The following is a 14,769-nucleotide window of genomic DNA, read 5'->3' as shown; positions in this document are numbered from 1 at the left end:
CACAAACTTACAGCAAAAAATAGACACTTGGAAGACCCCCAAATAAAAAGTTACCAAACTTAAGTCCATAAGATATTAGCTTGTATAAGTTATTTTACTATTTAATGGGCCGGGATGACTAAGAATATTTTTAGCTGAAAATCTGAGATTACTTAAAATTTACTTTTTTAAATTTCAAAGAAAATCTTGTGACATATAAAAATTTTGAGAGACAGTTTCTGGATAATTATTCATTTTTTTTAATGATAGCTAGCAAATCATTAATCAAAAGATGGTCATTTGGCTTTTTCTCATAGACCAAAGATCCCTTATGGAGGCCTCGACACTTATATACCCTTGGAAGAATGAGTGTTCCTGGCAGGAGGAAATTAATTCTGGTTGGTTATCAATTAATGAAAGAATGAATATTATATTGAGAGGTGGGCCTATTCTAATGAGGGGTTGGGTATGTGACTTGTCACTCATGTCCAGAGGCTCATCTCTTGCCAGACTTTTCCTGCCTCAGGTAGTCTAGACAAAAAGGTCTACCACCCACCCATCCAAGCAGGACTGAATTCACCTAGATTAGATTCTATTTGTAAGATTTTCTAGTTGGGAGGGGTAACAATTCCATCTAGTAAAATGATCTACTTGAGGTAAATTTTGGGGCAAGGTTAGAAATCTCATTGACAGACTGAACTTTGAATGAGGAAACAGAAAAAAAAAATCTTAATCCCAATAATTGGTTATTAATATAAGAGAAATAATCCTTTCTTTCAATATCTAAATGAATATTGGAAATGAATTTTTTAAAATATTTTTAAGTCAACTAAAAATTAATGATACTTTATATTTTCACTTATGTATACCAATGTTTTTTTTAGGCAGTTTATCATTATTCCATGTTATTACTATGAGTGTTTAAATAATGATAAATATTAATGTGAAGAATATATAAAGAATATTGTACCTGTCCTTAAGGAGCATATAGTCCCTGAAAGGTGGCAGATACATAATTGCACTGATTTTGTGTATTTGCCTATACATGAAAAGGAGTTGTAAAAGAGTGTGCTATATTAATTGTTTGGGGTTTTTTTTTGTTTTTGTTTTTGTTTGCAGGGCAGTGGGGGTTAAGTGACTTGCCGAAGGTCCCATAGCTAGTAAGTGTCAAGTGTTTGAGGCCAGATTTGAACTCAGGAACTCCTGAATCCAGGGCCGGTACTTTATCCACTGAGCCACCTAGCCGCCCCGTGCTATATTAATTGTAAAGGAAAACATGTATGTTATTAAGTCTAGTCTTATAGTCTGCAATTACCCACACTTGAAGATGGAAGAGAGATGTTCCTAATTAAGGGCATATCTTCCTGTGCCACCTCTGGCAAACATTTAGGTGTCTTTTTAACTTGGCATACTAATAGTAAACTTGGAGAATCTGTAAGTAAGCCCAGCAGAGGATTCCAGGGATAAATTCCTCAACTAGACTGAAAACTTGTGGTAGGCATTGATTTTTTTTTCTCTGCTATTAGTTCTTTTCCTATTAGTTCCGGTACATATATTGGGTTTAGCTGATTTTTTCATGTGTATACTTTGTGTCTGAATATAAAACCAAAACCAAGCAGGTAAAAGGTAGTTTGCTCAGTAATAGTTTCATTTTAATTGATTGTTTCTAATTTAGATTACCTCAGATAATCATTTAGATCACGGGTTTTAAAGCTGGTATCCCTGGACTTTTTAATATTTTGATAATTGTATTTCAATATAATTGTTTTCCTTTGTAGCCTTCTGTATTTAAAATCATTATTCTGAGAAGAGGTCCACAGACATCATTAGATTGCCAGAGTTCTATGACGCAGAAAAGGTTCAAAGGCTCTGATTTGGAGGGATTAAATAAAGCCTGGTATGGATCTGTAAATCTGAAATAAATGAGGACAGTATGTCCCCTGCCTACCTGAGAGTTATTGTAAAAATCCTCTCTCTAAAGGTTCCAGTAATTTCCTAATCTTCACATCTGTTGGCCTTTTCCAATCCTCATCTTTCTGGATGTTTCTTCAGCATTTGACACTTTTTCGTCTTAGATTCTTTCTCTCCTTTTTCTTTTTTTTTTTTTTTTAAGGCAATGGGGGTTAAGTGACTTGCCCAAGGTCACACAGCTAGTAAGTGTCAAGTGTCTGAGGTCGGATTTGAACTCAGGTCCTTCTGAATCCAGGGCCGGTGCTTTAACCACTGCGCCATCTAGCTGCCCCTTCTCTCCTTTTTCTGAGTTTTTCTGACCCTGTTCTCTCTCAATTTTCTTTCTGTTTGAAGGCTCTATCTCAGTCTTCCCTTCTGTTTTATCATTCATACCCACTCTTATGGTGGGCTTTGTTGCGGCAGTCTGATAATCAGCCTATGAACTTCTCCTCAGAATACTGTTTTTAAATGAATAAGATAAAATACATGGGATTATGAAGGAAATCAATTATACTGAAATACAGTGATCAAAATAGTTAAAAAAATGTGTTTCTAGATCCAAGGTTAAGAAACTTTGCTCTATATTCTTTGACTTGGTGTTCTCAGTTCCCATGACTCTAATTATCTTTATGCAAATAACCCCCAGAGCTTTCTATACAATCTTAGTCTCTCTATTGCCAGTCACATTTTTCAAACTGGTTGTCCTGTAGACATCTCAATATCAAGAAGTTCTAATAGGGGAAGACTACATATAAGCGGAACTGGGGGTGGGGGAAGGTCTTGATATTTGAGCATGATGTTGTCCAATGAGTTCCTTCCCATCTCTTCGAGTAACCTTTTTAAAAGGACATCTATGCTTTTACCCCTAAATTTTTGTGTCCAATGACTTATATCCACTTTAATTTCCTTTTTAGGTGATCTAGTTCAGGAAGGAAAATGAAAGGCAATGGGAAAAGCTTTGCAGAAGAACACCTGTATTTGGAATTTTCTCATCAGATGGAAAATTGTATCTTCCCCCTGCATACATCTATAACCTTGTTTCTGTTGTCTTACTGTGACTCCAAAGAATTCAGAGTTTTCTTAGTCTCCAGCAAAGAGAATGCAGATGTTGCTTTTCTTCAACCTGTACTTCCACAGGGTCTAGAACTTCAGATCATTTCAAGACAGGAGTTGCCAGTAATGGTCCAGAGCTGCTGTTTGCCTGTGGTAGTGAAGAGAGCCGACAATTTCTGTCGAGCAGGACTCTCTGTCACGTTAAGACACATAATACAGAAAACGTATGAAGCAGATACATCAAAGAAGGAAGTTTTAGAATTACTCGGTTTTAAGAAGACCTGTTTAAAAGCTTGTGCTGAAGTGAGTACATCATTTATTTCTTTTCTTCTACTATTATTTAAAAAATAAAGTCGAAAATATTCATACCACAGAATGAACCCCTTAACAACCTGGCCCCACCCTGCCTTTCTAGTTTATCACGAAGGACTTCCTGTACTGTGCAGTTGGCCCAAAACTGGCCTTCTTGTCGTTCCCCACATACAATAGTCCGTCACCCACTTTCCCCTTTACCTGGAATGCTCTCCTTTCTCACACCTGCTCCTGTTGTCCTTGGCTTCCTTCAGCGATCTGCTTAAGCACAATCTCCTGCATGAAGCTGTTCTGGCTCTCTCTCCACCCTTACCCCATCCCCAAATGCCCATGTATCCACTTGATCTATAGTTATATAATATATAGTATAGTTGGTTGGTTGGTGGTTGTCCTTCATTTTCGAAGATGACCAAAGTGACAAAGAACAAAAGTTAGAGTCAAGTTACAGTGTGTCTGACTATGGCCAGTCAGACCAATGTGAGCTCAGAATGCTCTCCCACAGGTTGGGCACAAATAGTCCCTGTGAACATTTGGGATAGATTCTCTAAATTTCTGCATCTTGGGTTTCTTTTGAGCTACTTCTTCAATTTTGCTTTGCTAATAGAGCACAGTGCCTTCTTTAATGTGGGCATGTCGTGCTGGGTGCTCCTTAGTCAGCGACTCCCATGCCATACAATCAATCCCAGAGTTCCTCAGAGAGACCTTGAGAGTGACCTTGTAGCACTTCTGACATGTGAGCACATGCCTTGTGTGAGTTCTCCATCAAACATTCATACCACAGAATGTCAAGCATACGTTGGACATTCGAACAGTGTAACCAGCCCATTACAGTTGCGTCCTCTGCAGTAGAGTTTGAATGACAGGCAGTTTAGTTCGAGAAAGGACCTCAGTGTTGAGAACCTCATCCTACTAGGTGATCTTGAGAATCTTCTTAAGACAATTCAGATGTAATTCCTGGCATGGCACTGGTACTGTCCAGCTTTCACAGGTATACAACAATGAGATTAGCACAGTGGCTCTGTAGACTTTCAGTTTGGTAGTCAGTCTCTCCCATACTTTCCAAACACTGAGCTAGCTCTGGCAATGCGTTCGTCAACCTCATTGTCAGTTTACATTCCTAGAAAGTAACTGCCCAAGGTAAGTAAACTTATCCACAGTATTCAGAACTTCTCCATTTTCTGTAACTTATGCTTCCACATATGGATGATATGGTGCTAGTTGGTGGAGTACCTGTGTTTTCTTGATGTTAATGGTTAGGCCAAAGTTAGCACAAGCAGTAGAGAATCGAGCCATACTTTGTTGCATCTCGGCTTCAGAGGCTGCATCGACTGTGCAATCATCTGTGAACAAAAAATCATGCACCAACACTCCCTCCACTTTAGTATTGTTTTATAGCCTTTTCAAGTCAAGTAATTGGCCATCAGTATAATTAATAGCGGACCTGGCTGTGTTCATCCTTGTTGAAGGTGTCTGACAATATTGTTGAAAACATCATGCCAAAAAGCCTTGCTTCACTCCATTGGTGACTGGGAAAATGTGAGAGCATTGTCCATTATGCAGAACCCAGACAAGCCTGCCTTCATGAAATTTACATACAATACTGATGAACTTCTCTGGACAACCACATTTTAACATAATTTTCCATAAGCCTCACAACTGGTAGCATTAAAGGTCTTGGTCAGATGAGTAAACTGTGTACACACCTCTGTTCTGCTCCTGGCATTTCTCCTGGAGTTGTTGGGCAGCAAACACCATATCAGCCATTCCTCAGCCCTTTCTAAAGCCACACAGGCTCTTAAGTAGATGACCATCTTCCAGGTGAAGGATCAGCATATTAAGGAAGAATCTTGCTAGAGAGACCCCCCCTCATGATGGTCACAGGACGATCTATTTCCTTTACCTTTATAGAGGAGGACAATGGAGGCATCATGCAACTCCTGGGGGATAACCTCCTTTTGTCATATAACCCAGAAAATATATCAGCTTTTGTGTGAGCAATGGACCTCCCTCCTCACCCCCAGCTTGTAAATCTCAGCTGAAAGAGAATTAGCACCAGGTGCTTTGCCATAGGGAGGAGCCCTAAGAGCACTCAAAAACTCCTCTTTAGTCAGAAATTTGACCGGAGAGGGATTGACTTCAACCTGATATGGCTTTAGCATTGATGATGATGGTATGTTGAGAACATCCTGTGCAGTTCTCATTTTTCATTTAGCAGCTTCTGAGTTTCCCCATCGTTTTTTATTAAACCAGTGTTATTGTTTGTGAGTGTTCTGACTCAGATGAATAAATGTAGTGCCGTACAACAAATCTCTGACAGCTACCCACCTTGTATTGGCTCAGATTTCCCTCCAAGTTAGCAACGAGCTGTTCCTGCTCAGAGAAGTGCTTTAATTTGTTGACATTAAGTCTTCCAGTAGTCATCTTGCCTAGGTGCCACTTTTGTTGAATGTGAATATTTAGCTTGGAGAGGACAGGTCTGTGATCAGTCCAGCACTCTGCACCACACATTGCCTTCATCATTCTCACATCCTTCCAATCTTCTCTTTCCAATAAGGTAGTCTGTTAAATGCCAGTGTTTGCTGTGATGGTGAATCCACAAAGTTTTATTGCATTCAGTTAAATGGAAAATAGTACTGGCAATGAGGTCATGAAATGCATGCCTTCAGTAGTTAAGTAACCATTGCTGTTTCCAACTCCATTCCTCCCAAGGACTCCCTGACATGTCTGGTGGTCTGTGCCTACTGTTACATTAAAGTCACACGGAATCATAAGCTTGTCCTCTTTTGGCACATTGATGATGAGGGTCTCCAGATATTCATAACGTTTTTCTTTCACTTCATCAGGGTTTGTCATGATGGGAGTGTAGACATTTACAAAGGTGGTACGGCACTTTCCTGATATTGGCAATCACATTGTCATGAGCCTGTTACTCCGTTTGGTAGGCATACGAGCTTGTTGACTAGATTAGTTTTGATTGCAAAACCTACACTAGCTTCACGGCCACTCCAGAAACACATGTATCCTGCTCCGACATCAGGAAGCTGGCCTTCATTTGTCAGCCTTCTTTCACTCAGTCTTGCTATTGGGATAGGATACCTGCTGAGTTCTCTTTCAGTAAGAGCTGTTAATCTTTCAGGCCTACTGGATTTCATGTTGTCTGTAAGTATGTGCACATTTCATGTGCCAGTGGTGAGTGGAATCATCTTTGAAGACTTTTTTTGGTGTTTTGACTACAGAGTAGGATCCCAGGCCAGGGTTGGGTAAAGCGGACAATTTTCAGGGCACCTTTTCTAGCCCCTTCCTCACACCAGGAAGTGAGCAGTGTGGTTTTTAAAAGGCTGCTCAGACACCCAGGGGGCTTCTGAATCCCACTGCTGCTTCCACTGAGAAGATGACCCTATGGCCTGGTCTTTCTGTGTGCAGGTTTGTGACTGTAGCTCCCAGTATAGCTACACCTGTTGTTCATCAACTTGCCTTTTGCCAGAGGACGTGGAGATAGGTAAAAATGGTACGGGTGATATCTTTTGATTTGTACACAAATTGGATGTAAGTGAGGCAGAGTTTCCTAAAGTCACTGGCCTCATTCTTGCTTCCAGAGTCATCTCAGTCCAGTGGCAAGACGGTCACAATGACTGGTGAAGGCTCAGAATCCAATGGGTGACCTTGGTGTCTTCAATGTTTAACCAAGCTCCACAGTGCCTGCCTTCATGGGTGTCGGAACAGATGGTTCTCTCTGCCCATTCCACCGGGAAGAGTCCTCACATGCCTTGGGTAGACCCCCCCAACTCACCCAAGGGTTTGAGATCCCTCAGTCACCCTTAACCTGGTTTACTCCATCTGCTGAAATGGTTTACCTGGGTGTGGCCATTACACGTGCTACAGCTTCTTGGAGCCACAGGTAGGAGTCAGGTGGGTCAGGTAGACATCACATGTGGAGAGCAGCCCTAAATGGGGCTGGGCAGCCGTTACACCAGAGGTACTAGTCTTTCCTGAATACACCCTACACCCATATAATATAGTGTGTGTGTATATCTGTATATCCACATCTATAGGTTTTATGGCATAGATAGAATATAGGCTTCTTGTGAGTAGGGAGTCTTTGCTTTTGTCTTTGTATCCCCATTCTTAGGCACCTTCTGTGTGTTTATTAGTCAGTGTTTGTCGTTTCATTGATAATCATATAGCGCTTTATGGTTTATAAAGCTCTTCACTTACATTTTTCATTAGAGACTCACAACAATCCTTTGAGTTAGGCAATCCAGGTATTATTCTCATCTTACAGATAAGGAAAGTGTGACTAAGAGAGGTTAAGTGGCTCCCCTGGTATCATGGGCCTTCTAAATATGAGACAGGATTTGGACCCAGGTCTTCCTGACTCCAAGTCCACTACGTTACCCACATTTATTTGAATAGACACTCCCCTAACTCACCAAAGGGTTTGACACCTCTGAGTTACCCTCAGCCTGGTTTAGCCCATCTGCTGAAATGGCCTATACCTAGGTGTAGCCCCCTTATCTGTGCCTCACAACAACCCTGGGAAGGAGGTGCTGTTGTTATCCCAATTTTACAGATCAGGAAACTGAGGATTACACAGTTAGTGTTTGAGACAGAATTTGAACTTATCTTCAAGTCCAACACTATTCTCTGAGCCATCTAGGTTCCTCATAACTATAACGTAATCGTGTGTGTGTGTGTGTGTGTGTGTGTGTGTGTATACCTATACGTTTGTATATATATATATTTTTTTGGTGAGGCAGTTGGGGTTAGGTGACTTGCTCAGGGTCACACAGCTAGTAAATGTCATGGGTCTGAGGCCTGATTTGAACTCAGGTCCTCCTGAATCCAGGGCCGGTGCTCTATCCACTGCGCCACCTAGCTGCCCCCTGTATATTCTATATAGGTAGAGGTTTACTTCATATTTAAAGAGTTCATAGAAAATGTGTTCATTCCTAGCTTGTAGTGTTTTGAGGCAAATTATTTGGGTTGCCTTTTTTTTTCCTATGAGGCTTTTTAACAAACTTTTTATTTTGCGTAGTTCTAGGATCACTTCTGTGGATATTGTTTTGTTTGTTGTTGCTTTTTGCAGGGCAGTGAGGATTAAGTGACTTGTCCAGGGTCACATAGCTAGTAAGTGTCAAGTGTCTGAGGCAGGATTTGAACTCAAGGCCTCCTGAATCCAGGGCTGGTGCTTTATTCACTGCGCCACCTAGCTGCCCCTTTAGATACTGTTAATTGTGATCAGTAAAACTGAACGTGCAGTGACTTTCCATCTTAAAGTACCTGGAGAGAGGCAAGAACTCATGCAGGCAAAGCCTTTCATCTGTTGCTGTCTCACGGATTGATGCTTTAGCAGTGCAGGATGTGTACAGAACTGTGGGGTCTGAGTCTTCAATGCTCTTTAAAATCCTGTGCAGATGCGCTCTGGAGCTCCTCAGAATTAGTGTATACATCACTAGAGTGTTACATGATCTTAGTCTGTTACCAGTAAAGATTCATCCTAGGGTCCTTTCATCATCTGATTTCTTGTCCTACAGGTTAGCCAGTGGACCAGACTCTGTGAGCTCAGCATCCCATTGGCTGTGGAGAGGTTCCTACGTGAGCCTCTGGAGCTTCAGCCCCCTATCCCAGAAGAAATGCTGCAGCTGGAGAGGAAGCTCAGGGAGCCTGTGAGAGTACACAACGATGACAAAATCCGGAGACAAAAGCTGAAGCAGCAGCAGGAGGCAGAAGGACCCAGGCAGAGTACTGGCTCTGGGCACCAAGAAGCACTCCGACGAAGTGCTGAGCCTGAGCCTCCCACAGAGAGTCTAGAACTCAGGGTGGCATTATCCAGACTCAGAGTCCAGGAAGCTCCTTCTGAGACCAATCGGGAACCTGTGCACATCAGGAAAATGCAGACCTCAGATCTGCCACCTTTGGACCACCTTTTTGCAGAAGGACTTTATTTCACCCTTGCTGATCTAGTCCTTTTGCCCTGTATCCATCAGTTTCTGGTAAGGCAGAATTTGACAAGCCTATGTTGTGTTGAGTTGGGAAAAGTACAGAAAGTTTATTTAATTTAAATGATATAAGGAATGGTACAAAGGGCTATTTGGTACCTGGTCAGAGCAAAGCACTTTCGTTTCTCAGGATGTTGAATATGCATTGGATTGGGGATAATGACATTTTCTCAGGGAGCATCTGATAAAATTGTAAAATCTAAAAAGGCATCAGAGGAATTAATAGTTAATTGTTCTTTTAAGAAATGAAAACTTTTTTTATAGAATCAGTTATTTCAATAAGTAGCTGGTAAAGTGTCTAATCTTAAGAAATTATTATTTTTTATTCTGAACTTAAGAAATAAAACAGTTGTTTCCATAACAAAGTGGATCTGTTGTATACAACCTGCCATTCCTTACAAGTTATCATGTAACTTTCTCTCCCCCCCCCAATATGGTTACCGTTTGACACAAATACACACACACATACACGTACACGTGTGTGTAGGTGGTGTATATAATGTTTTTTCTATGGGTGTGGATAGCATCTTCTTTCATAGAACCTTTGTAGTTAATTTGGGTATTTATAATAGTCAGAATGACTTGTTCACTCAAAATTGTTCTTTAAAACAGTATTTCTGTTACTATATACAACATTCTCTTGGTCCTTCTTATTTTTGCTCTTAGTTATTTCATGCAGGTCTTTTCCTGTTTTTTCTAAAATCATCAAGCTCATCATTTCTTATAGTAGAGTTGTAATCCATCACGAACATATACCACAGCGTGTTTAGTCATTCCCCAATTGATAGGCATTCCTGCAATTTCCAGTTCTTTGCCACTACAAAGAGCTGTTATAAATGTTTTAGAACATATAGTTTCTTTTACTTTTTCCCAAATCATTTTGGGAAAAAGACCTAATAGATGTATGGCTGGGTCAAAGGGTATAGGGAGTCTTATAACTCTTTGGGCATAATTCCAAATCACTCCAAAAATGTTTTAATCAGCTCACAGATACACACCTACAGTGAATAAGGTTCCAATTTTTCCGGATCACCTTTGGTTGCTTTCCCTTTCTATCATTTTAGCTAATCAGATAGTTGTAAAATGATATCGCAAATTTTTTTTAATTTGCATTTCTCTATTCAGTAATGATATAGAGCATTTTTTAATATGACTATAAGTTACTTTGATTTCTTCATTGGAAACCTATCTGTTCATATCCTTTGACCATTTATCAGCTTGGGAATGACTTCTATTTTTATAGATTTTACAAAGTTCTTTATATATTTGAGATGAGAACTTTATCAGTTTTCTGCTTTCCTTCTGATATTTACATTGGTTTTATTTGGACAAAAGCTTCTTTAATGTAATCAAAATTATCCATTTTACACCTCACAGTGTTCTCTATTTCTTGCTTATTCTTAAATTATTCACGCATCCATAAGTCTGATAGGTAATATGTTCCATGTTATTTTATTTTTTGCAATATCTTCCTTTATATCTAGGTCATATATGTAAAAATATATTATAATTTAACTGCTACTTAATCTGAAAAATTATAACTGCTCTAATCTATAAATTTATAACTATGTTAGTATCTGAAAAATTATATCTGGCTCATAAGTCCCTTCGTGGTTACCATTCTGAAAAAAAATATTTAACTTGGTCTTACTCTGTGAACTCTTATAACTCAAATTAGCTGGCTATCTGACTACTATTAATTTGATATGGGAAGAGCCCATTGGGAGGCTTCCCCTCCCCCACTGCCTAGCAGACTGATTAGCAAAAGCCTTTTTTAATTGAAACACAAAACAGAGTTTATTTATGAGAATAAACTTAGAGATAAAGGTAGAAATAAGCAAGAAAAACGACCTGTGAACTTGACCCCAACTGACACTCTCTCTTTTAACTTTCTCTCCTGCTGCCATTGCAGCCACACCTCACTCGGAACAGTTCGCCTCCCTCTCTCTATGTTGCTCCCCTCTTAGCCGAAAGCCGCGCTCATTGGAAACCCCTTCTTCCTTTCTCATTAGCAGCCTCTTTCCTTCTTCACTCCCCTGCCTCACTCTTCCTTCTCTCTCTGTAGCGACCCCCTTCCTTTCACTGTTCCGCTTCTCTATCTGTCTCTGTAGTGTACTCCTTCACGCTTCCTACTACTGTGCCTGCTTTCACTACCGACTGACCTCCTCAGTGTCTCCAGCCCCCAGGCTATAGAACCCTTCTTCCCCTCAAACCTCAGGCCGGGCCATGCCCACCCGCACCAAGCTAATTCGCTGGTGCCCCCAGGGCAGGCAGAGCCCCTGCCAGGCAAGCCTGGAGTTGGGGACTAGGCACAAGAAGCTCTGGCATACCTGAGGTCTCCTGTGTGCATCCCTGCTGTGCTGGACATGGGCTGGGTGTGGCGAGCCAGGCTTATATGCCTGGGGTAGTTTCTGGGAGATCAGTTGTTCTGGGGGAGGGGCAGCCCCTTCAGGGTACCTGAGTCTAATTGTAGCCACTTACATATATCCATTTAGACCTCATCTTGGCAAATGGTATAAGATATTGGTCTATGCCCAATTTCTGTCATACTGCTTTCCAACTTTCCAAATTTTTACCAGCTAATGAATTCTTGTCCTGAAAACTTAAGTCTAAAAATGCAAGACACTTATCAAATACTAGGTTACTATTTTCATTTGCTGCTATAAATTGTATGTCTATTCTGCCCCACTGATATACCGTTCTGTTTTTTTAGCCAGTACCATATAGTTTTGATAACTGCTGTTATAATATAGTTTAAGATCTGGTACTGCTAAGCCTCCTTCCTTTACATTTTATTTTCTTTAGTTCCTTTGATAGTGTTGACCTTTGTTCTTCCAAAAGAATTTTTGGTAATATAATTGGGATGGCATTGAATATATAGATTGATTTAGGAAAAAGTTTCATTTTTATATTGGCCCTGCCCACCCATGAATAATTAATATTTCCTCTATTTATTTAAATTTGATTTTTTCATATAAAAAGGTTTTTATGATTTTGTTCATATAGTTCTCGGGTTTGTTTTGGCAGGTGTACTCCTGGGTATTTTATATTGTCTAGAGTTATTTTAAATATGACAGCTGAAACCATCACTTCCTGCAGGATCCTGTTGGTGATATAGAGGAATGCTGAGAATTTATGTACGTTTACTTTTATATCCTCCTATTTTCCTAAAATGATTTCAACTTTTTATATTAATTAAATTTTTACTTGATTCTTTAGGATTTTCCAAATATATCATCATATCATCTGCAAAAAGAGAGTTTTATTACCTACCTCATTGACCGTTCTAATTACTTCTATTTCTTTTTCCTCTCTTCTTGCTATTTTTAGGATTTCCAATACAGAATTGAATAATGGTGACAGTGAGCATTCTGATCATATTGGGAAGGCTTTTAGCTTATCCTCAATATAAATAATATTTGCTGATGGTTTTAGGTAAATGCATCTTATCAATTTAAGGAAAAGTCCATTTATTTATTTATTTATTTATTTTTGTTTAGAATTGTATTTTCCAAATTACATGTAAAAACAAATTTTAACATCAATTTTTTAAAACTTTGTGTTCCAATTTCTCTTCCTCCCTCCCTTCCCACCCCCCACCCCCAAAAACTCAAGCAGTTCAATATAAGTTATACCTGAGTAGTCATGGAAAACATCTCCACATTAACTAGGTTGTGAGAGAAAACAGATAAAAACAAAACTTCAGATTAAGGAACTGTCAAAAAAAATTATGCTTCAATCTTTTTTTCAGATACCATCAGTTCTTTCTTTGTGGATGGACTGAAATTTTCATAAGTCCTTCAGAGTTATATTGGATCATTGCCTTGCTGAAAATAACCATGTGCTTCCCAGCAGATCGTGTTACACTATTGCTGTTATTTTGTATACAGTACATTTCACTCTGCCTCAGTTCGTGTGGGTCTTTCCAGGTTTTTCTGATAGCATCCTGTTCATCTTAACTTTTATATAGTACCTTAAACTTGACAAAGAATTTTCTTCACAATAGCCCAGCAAAGTAGGTACTATACATTTTGCCATTATTCTTTTTTTTTTTTTTTCAATTGGGGTTAAGTGACTTGCCCAGGGTCACACAGCTAGTAAGTGTTAAGTGTCTGAGGCTGGATTTGAACTCAGGTACTCCTGACTCCAGGGCCGGTGCTCTATCCACTGCGCCACCTAGCTGCCCCATTATTCTTAATCATCATAACTGTTTCCCTCCATTCTATTCCCTTCCCATGATATTTACTTTATTTTCGATCTTCTTTTACCCTATTCCGCCTCAAAAGTGTTTTGTTTCTGACTGTCCCCTCCCCCACTCTTTCTTCCCTTCTTTCACCCTTCCCTCCTTATCCTCTTCTCCTCCTACTTTCCTGTAGGGTTAGATAGATGACTCCTTCCAATTGGGTGTGTATGTTATTCCCTCCTTGAGCCAACTCTGATGAGATTAAGGTCTTTGAGCTAATTCTGTGCTCTAAATTTTCTTCCTCCTTCCCTATGAAATCAAGCAATTCAATATAAGTCATACATGTGCAGTTATGCAAAACCTTCCTTGAAAGTGTTTTGCTTTTGGGGCAGCTAGGTGGCGCAGTGGATAGAGCACTGGCCCTGGATTCAGGAGGACCTGAGTTCAAATCCAGCCTCAGACACTTGACACTTAATAGCTGTGTGACCCTGGGCAAGTCACTTAACCCCAACTGCCTCACCAAAAAAAAAAAAAAAGAAAGTGTTTTGCTTTTTACTGTTCCCTCCCCCAATTTGCCCTTCCTTCCCCTCTTCTCCCCCACCCCCCATCTCCTTCTCCTCTCACTTTGCCTGAGGACAAAATATATTACGATACCCACTTGAGTGTGTATGTTATTCCCTCTCTGAGAAAATTTTGATAATAGTTTTTGACTGACTCCCCCACTCCTTCCCCTTCTTCCCCTCCACTCCATAACCTTTTTCTTATTTCTTTTATGTGAGCTACTTTTCCCCCAGTCTACCCATCCGTTTGCCTTTCTTCCAGTGCATTCCTCTTACCCCTTATCTTTACTTTAATGATGTCATCATGGGTTAGCTAGGTGGCACAGTGGAGTAAAGCACCAGCCCTGGACCCAGGAGGCCCCGAACCCAAATCTTGCCCCAGACCTAAGCCACCTCACTCTGCCTGCCCCCCACCAAAACAAGGATAAAAAATAAATGCTTTATAGATATCATCCCTTCGTATTCAGTTCAGAGCTGTGTCCTCTAAGTGCATTTCTTTCAGCTGCCCTAGTACTGAGAAAGTTCTTATGAGTTAGAAGTTACATTCCCATGTAGGAATGTAAACAGTTTAATCTTTTAATATCCCTCATGATTTCTTTATCCTGTTTACCTTTTTGTGCTTCTCTAGGGTCTTGTATTTGAAAGTCAAATTTTCTATTCATTTCAGATCTTTTCATCACAAATTCCTGAAAGTCTTCTTTTTAATTGAAGTTCCATTTTTTCCCCTGAAAGA

At 39.9% G+C, this 14,769-nt stretch overlaps 1 protein-coding gene across 3 annotated transcripts in view; it reads left to right on the top strand.

The window, feature by feature from the left end:
• The window catches only part of GSTCD (glutathione S-transferase C-terminal domain containing), a 185,534-nt gene that overhangs the window by 7,338 nt on the left and 163,427 nt on the right, over positions 1-14,769 (top strand). For all 3 annotated transcript variants that reach the window (XM_043971200.1, XM_043971201.1, XM_043971203.1), the window contains 2 exons: positions 2,844-3,285; positions 8,829-9,287. In XM_043971200.1, the coding sequence (XP_043827135.1) occupies positions 2,866-3,285; positions 8,829-9,287 (879 nt within the window). In that variant the 5' untranslated portion in view covers positions 2,844-2,865. The remainder of the gene's footprint in view (positions 1-2,843; positions 3,286-8,828; positions 9,288-14,769) is intronic.

This window comes from Dromiciops gliroides, chromosome 6 (assembly GCF_019393635.1).
Source record: "Dromiciops gliroides isolate mDroGli1 chromosome 6, mDroGli1.pri, whole genome shotgun sequence".
In the NCBI taxonomy this organism is placed as follows: domain Eukaryota; kingdom Metazoa; phylum Chordata; class Mammalia; order Microbiotheria; family Microbiotheriidae; genus Dromiciops; species Dromiciops gliroides.
This window is presented reverse-complemented; position numbering and strand designations above follow the sequence as displayed.